Below are 6519 nucleotides of genomic sequence, written 5' to 3'. Positions count from 1 at the left end.
ACAGAGGAACAATAGCTTTTTCTCTAGGAAAAGAAGCACATTTGATATACACAAGCCTGGAAGGTTATTAAGATGTTAACCCGTTAGTCTAATCCATTAAAGAGCGCCTGCTCCACTACCAGATAGTCAAGTGACTTACACCGTAAAGTGTGATCTATGGTTTAAAACATTAACCTCTACACTTCAACACTGTTCAGTCCCTGAAAACCCAGGTGCTTTCAGAATCAGGGACACTGAGAAATAAATGTGGGGTTTTGAAGCCTTTCGTGGTATTGTACAAGATAAATAACAAGGCCTGAGTGCAATTGTTGCCTTGCAAAAGTTCCATCTACATACACTAAGGTGAGTGTTGTTATCCATGGATGAGAAAAGGGCTACCACGAAAAACACCATCTTTTGGGAAGGTGCAAAAACTCAATTTTGATTTCAGTTCAACAATGATATTTACTTTGCTAACAACTTAAGAACTAGAGTTTAACAGGTCATTTTCTCCATGCCTAAGGTCAGTGTACAGAATGAGAAACCAGAAAATGTCCATTTTTTCAACGCGTCCTTAGCAAGCACTTTAAAGGTAACAGCTTAGGAGAGGCAGGGGGAAAGGGCGATGCTTAAATCATTTATCAAAAGTCATTTTATTGACAAAATAGAATACTTATATTTGTTCTTACAGGGTGGCCTCTAAACTTTTTACAAAAAATGTACAGACAGTATATCTTTGGATATGTACATATTTTACACATTTTTACAATTTAACAAATAATTATATAAATACATCCTCTAATGTAAGAAACCCGTATTTACTTGGGGTGTATAATTAAGACATTTCTTGTTTGTTTATTTAAGGCATTTGCCTGGTCATTAAGAATACCCAAACCGTGCAATTCCATTAGGTCCCGGTCATACCTCCTCTAGGATATGTTAGGAGTAAGAGTTTACGTAGGAGAGTCGAGGGAGAAAACTAGGTCCCTCAGGTGAAATCTGTAGACCTGGCTTCAAGCTCAGCAAATGGCAACCAGCGAGGGCTCCAAACCTTGCGTTCTGAAACGCAGCAGAGTCCACCCTCTTCTGCCAACAGAGATTAACGCCTGGCGGGAGGAGCTCCTCGCATATCAATGGAGGAAAGGGGGCTGGGTCTGGGAGCCTTCAATGCCAGGTACTTTGTTCTAAGCGAGTCATTTAAGTCCCAGCTAATGGATACCATTAAGAGTTCATTATCATGCTAATAGCAATCAACACGGTGAAGGGGTGGGAACCTCAGCCCGTCGAGTGTCCCTTCGCCGCACTTGGTTTCCTCGCCCCCTTCCCGGTTCCTTCCGGGTGCCCCCTCCCCTCCCCTCAGACCTGGGACAATGGCATCTGCTTTGGATAAGACACGGAGCTGGCCGTGCCAGATCGCCACGTCAGGCCGGTACTGACGTCGCTGTAGAGGGATCCCGCCCCACCGCCCGGGCCCCCGCCCCCACCGGACCCCACGCCCCCACCACCCCCGGGTCCCCCGGCGCCCCCTGCGGCCGCGGCGCCCGCGCCCCCGCCCCCAGTGGCGCCCTTGCTGGCCCAGCAGCAGCGGGTGCACAGGGCACGCCACGACTCGAGCGTCTTGCCGGACCAGACCCACACGCCCGAGGTGATGCCCACCACGAGGCACATGAAGTACTTGAGCATGAAGACGGCGTAGTCCGGCCGGCGCGCCTGGTCTGGCTGCAGGTCCCGTAGGCACGGACAGTTGTGCGTGGCCTCCCAGCGCGGGCGGTTGTGCTGCTCATAGAAGAGGCAGGCGACCACGACGGCGGCGGGCACGGTGTAGAGCACGGTGAAGAGACCCAGGCGGATCATGAGCTTCTCCAGTTTGTGCGTCTTGGTGGGGCCGCCCTGCTGTTTGATAACCGAGCGGATGCGGAAGAGCGACACGAAGCCGGCCAGCAGGAACATGGTGCCAATGAAGAGGTAGATGACGAGCGGCGCCAGCACGAAGCCGCGCAGGTTGTCGAGGCTCTGGTTGCCCACGTAGCAGATGCCAGCCACCGGGTCGCCGTCCACGGAGCTGAGCGCCAGCACGGCGATAGACTTGACGCTGGGCACGAGCCACGCGGCCAGGTGGAAGTACTGCGAGTAGCCGGCGATGGCCTCGTTGCCCCATTTCATGCCCGCCGCCAGGAACCACGTGAGCGACAGGATCACCCACCAGATGGAGCTGGCCATGCCGAAGAAGTAGACGAGCAAGAAGACCACGGTGCACAGCGCCGGCCCCGTGGTCTCGTAGCGCACGTGCTGCTCCACAGCGCCCAGCTCCTCGTACTCGCCGCGCCCGCCCGGGCCGCCTGCTCCAGCGCCCGCAGCGCCCGCGCCCGCCGCTGCCGCCGCCGCCGCGCCGCCCGCGCCTGCCGTGCCGCCCGCGCCCGGCGCGCCGCCGCTGCACGCCACCTTCTCGTGGCCCGCCACCAGGCGTACCAGGTAGCCGACTGACACGAAGAGGTAGCAGGCCGAAAGAAAGATAATGGGCCGCTCGGGATACTTGAAGCGCTCCATGTCTATGAGGAAGGTGGAGACGGTGGCGAAGGTGGACACGAAGCACAGCACAGACCACAGGCCGATCCAGAAGACGGTGAACGCGCGTTCGTCCTGGCTGAAGAAGGGGTTGTGGCAGGGCAGCGCGCAGTTGGCGATCTGGCCGGTCTTGACGCGGTTGTAGAGCGGGTGCCGCTCGCTGGACACGCTAACCATGGGCGCGCGGCACTGGCAGCCCGGCTCGCAGGGCGCTGAGCCGCCGCCAGGGGGCCGCGCCTTCCCGCCGCCACCGCCGCCGCGCGTGGGGGGCGCCCCTGCGTCCCCGCCGCCACCGCCCCTGCCGCGGGACGGGGGCCTGGCCCCCGGCGGGCGGCCGTGGCCGCTGCCAGAGGGCGGCTGCTCACCCGGAGGCGGCGGCGGCAGGCGGCGCGGTGGACTCGGTGCGGCTGTGGTGAGGTCCGTGCGGTTGTAGTCCATGCACAGCGTGTCGGGGTTGCCCTGCTCCGGCAGCCGGTCGCAGCGCATGCGGTCGGGCCAGGCAAAGCCGTACTGGCGCATGAGGGGTGCGCAGCCGGCCTTGGCGCGCTCGCACACCGAGCGGCAAGGAGGCAGGGGCTTCTTGTAGTCCTCCAGGCAGATGGGCGTGTACATGCTGCACAGGAAGAACTTGAGGTCCGGCGAGCACTGAATCTCTACCAGCGGCCAGAACTGGTGCACCTCCAGGCCCGCCTCGTCCTGCGTGTCGTGGTTGAACTGGTTAGGCATGTATGTGTAGTTGTAGCCGATGCCCTTGCAAAGCGGCACGGTAATCTCTTGGCACGCCAGCTCCTTGGCCGAGGCAGCCGCCGCGCCGCTCGAGCGCTGCAACAGCGCCAAGGCGGCCAGCAACGAGGTCACTTCCAACAGGTAACTCCACTCCATGCTGCGCGCCTCGGCCCCGCGCCCTCGCCCTCCAGGCGGCGCGCGGAAGGGCGCCGGGGGATTCGGCGAGGGAGCCGGAGAAGGGGAAAGCGGGTGCCCTGTTGGTCTCCCTCCTGCCTCTCCCGGAAAGGGGGTCTGCAGATAACCTAGTCCCTTCTCGGGACGCGTCCGCCCAGCGGGGTCCTTAGCCTGGGCAGCGGCGGTGAGGGTTCTGCAGGCGTGCACCACAGTCCCCGAGAGTCTGCCCTGCTGACTGCCGGTCGAACTCAGCTCTCTCGCAGCACAGTGGCTGGTCCCCGGCTCATCGTCCCTCTCTCGCTCGCTTTCTCTCCCGCGCGCCCGGCCACTTCTCCACGCGGCGCCGGCGACGGCGCGGTGACTTTGCCGGGCACAGAGGGCGGCGGCACAGCAAGTTTCCTTTCGGGCCGCGGTGCGCAGTCAAGATGGCTGGGCCAGGCCGCTCCCCGCGCCGGGTCAGCCCCTGCAGCCCCCTTTCTGTCCCCGGGGACTCATGCTCGCCCCCAAAGCTGCGCAGTTCTGCCGCCGGAGTTCGGGACCCGCCTCCGCAGAGGCCGCCGCCCTCTTTCCCCGGCGTCGGTCCGTCTGTCCACCGCCGGGACTGACAGACTCCGCCTCCGGTAAAAGTCCGCTCCGCGCTCCGGCCGGCAATCGGGAGAGATGTAGGCAGACCCCTTCTTGCTGGACACACAGAACCAAATCCAGACCAAGAAGGAGGAGTAGACACCTGAGTGGCGCGGCCCGCGCCCAGCCGCTACCGCCTCCGCAGCCTCCTCCTTTTCCTCCTCCTCCTCCTCCTCCTCCTCCTCCTCCTCCTCCTCCTCCTCGGCGGGAGCAGCGCCCTTCACCCAACTTCCCGGCTCCGGCCCGGCTCACGCCGCCCGGCCGGCTCATGAATATTTATACAGCGCGGACTCGGTCTCCGCCCTCGGCCGGGCGCGCCAATCGCCGGGTGACGGGGCGGAGTCTGTGCGCTCCCAAGACTCAGCCTTCCTTAAGGCGGTCCGGAGTGTCCCCACGGCCATGCGCGATTTCTGTGGCTGTAGAGTTTGGTAACCTTGGGAGTGACCGCAGAGAGCGAGGTTTTGCCACGATTGTCGCCACATAGCTCAGTGTGTTTGAGTTCTTGGTTCCTTTTCCCCGGGTCTGCTTTTGGGGACCCGGATGGAGGTGCGTGCGCGTGGTTTTCCGGGCTCGTTTCAAACAATTCACGTCCCTGCCTACTAATGCCCTCGAATATGGGTGACCCCGCGCCCCTCCGTGAGCTGTGTCGGTGGGGAACCTACGCGCACGCGAGGGCGCGGGAGCCTGACTAGGGCCGAGCTCTGCGTGAGAACCGGGAAGGAGTGCTCTTCTTGGGGTTCTTAGAATGATGCTGTTTGAGGCTTGGAAATGTGAGAGGAGTGGAGGGACGGCACTTCATTCTGGATGGTGGGGCTGGACTGGGGGCGCCCCAGGACGTGTACTGGAGCACAGCAGCCCGCGCCCAAAGGGCGCGAGAGGCGCCAGGCATAAGGGCGGGCCCAGTCTTCTCCTCTCGCCTCAGCTGAGTGACCAGGGGAGCCTCAGTTTCCTTACCTGAAGAGTGGGGTAATAGTGCGGATTTCAAAGGGGATTCCGTTAGTTAGATGGGATAAAGTATGTAAAGCATCTAGGACACCGTGTTTCCTTATGAAAAAATAATTTCCTTTCCGAAAGGAAGGAAGGAAGAAAGAAAAAAAAAAACACCTTATAAGTAGGGCAGACTGCGGCTAGATTCTCTCTCTTCGCCTCGTACTTTTGGAACAAATACAGGTCTATCCAAAGTTCACGTTCTTTCTAGAGCCTCCTTTTCTACCGTGGGAGGCGGTGCTGAGCCCTGGCGCGGACGCACCGACACGTATCAGAGATCTGCAAGGAGCAGAGCGGGACCTGAGCTGCTTTTAGCAGCCACTTGGGACACCGCCAATGAGTACTTGCCCCCGCCAGCTCCGCAACTACCTTAAGATGGGGAGGGGAGACGGAGGCCCGAGGGGCCGGCGGCCTGGCAGGTTCATTTACGCTTGTTAGGACGTCCCAGGGGGTTGTCTTTCTCCTAGAATGGAGTGTTTATTTTTTAATTGATGTGCTGTTTCATTTAGCGCTTGTATGGAACTCATGCTGTGGCTGTAATTACTGTAATCTCGGGAACAAGCATTTCAGTTAGCCAGGAGGGTGGCAAAATACGTTCTCTCTCTGTCTGTGTCCCCCCCGCCCGCCAATTCTCTCCTCTTTCTCTCTCTTTCTGTTTCAAGATTTTTGTCAGGTTTCATAGCAGGAAGGAGTAGGGCTAGAGAACCAAAGTTGTTGAGGGTGTGGGAATAGAGAAGAATAATTAAGGGTACATTTGAGGCCAGTTCAGTTTCTGGGGGGGGGGGTGGTGGTGGTGGTAGTTGGTGGTTATCTTTATCAAAACAACTCTTGTCATGGAACAAAAATAATAGCAGCATTTGTATATTGCTTGAGCTAATGGAATCTGTGTCTTCCTCCTGTTTTCTCTAGCTTAGTTCAGCAACCTGACTATGCAGCACATTCTAAATAGGCAGAACACCCCCATCCCTTCCCCCCCAAATTCCCCCCCCCCTCAGGGTTTTGGCAAATTCTGTATTTTGGCCAAGAATTCTAGGCATATCCATCAAGCTGTATATCTTTTTCTTTTTTTCTTTTAATTGAAATCTAGTTAGAACCTCTTTATACTGAAAAACACTTCCTTCCCACTTTTGTTTTGGAAAAGCTAAACTCCATAGGAATCAAATTCAAAGGCTTGAGAAATACTGTATTAGCTAATTCAGCAGAAAATGGTTGCTATTCAAAAATGCAAAGACTTGACCTTCAGTTGTCTTTTTTATGGATTCCTTTCCCCTCTCTTCCTATTCGGAATTCCCTTTTATGCGAAATGTACAGTCACCTGTCTCTTTTGTTTGTCCCTTGCTCATAGAGGGCCATTCCTTCTCCAGGATATCCAGCCGCAGAGCAACAACAGATAATCGCTGGAGTCCTGAAAGCAGTGTGTAGGCAGTCCGTTAGTAAGGACCCGCCTGGGCACTATGTTGTCCA

General features: G+C 57.6%; 1 protein-coding gene across 1 annotated transcript; it reads right to left on the bottom strand.

The window, feature by feature from the left end:
• Positions 1-271: 271 nt before the first annotated feature.
• FZD8 (frizzled class receptor 8) lies at positions 272-4175 on the bottom strand. Its single transcript, XM_040645501.1, has one exon. The coding sequence runs from the start codon at positions 3424-3426 to the stop codon at positions 1336-1338; it is 2091 nt and encodes a 696-aa protein (XP_040501435.1). The 5' UTR covers positions 3427-4175; the 3' UTR covers positions 272-1335.
• Positions 4176-6519: the final 2344 nt, after the last annotated feature.

This window comes from Ursus maritimus, unplaced genomic scaffold (assembly GCF_017311325.1).
Source record: "Ursus maritimus isolate PB19 unplaced genomic scaffold, ASM1731132v1 scaffold_31, whole genome shotgun sequence".
Lineage (NCBI taxonomy): Eukaryota > Metazoa > Chordata > Mammalia > Carnivora > Ursidae > Ursus > Ursus maritimus.
The sequence above is the reverse complement of the archived record's forward strand: the minus strand, read 5'-3'. Positions and strand labels throughout refer to the sequence as shown.

Coding starts and splice junctions, on each gene's coding strand:
- FZD8 (XM_040645501.1), bottom strand. CDS start 3,426: ATGGAGTGGAGTTACCTGTTGGAAGTGACCTCGTTGCTGGCCGCCTTG.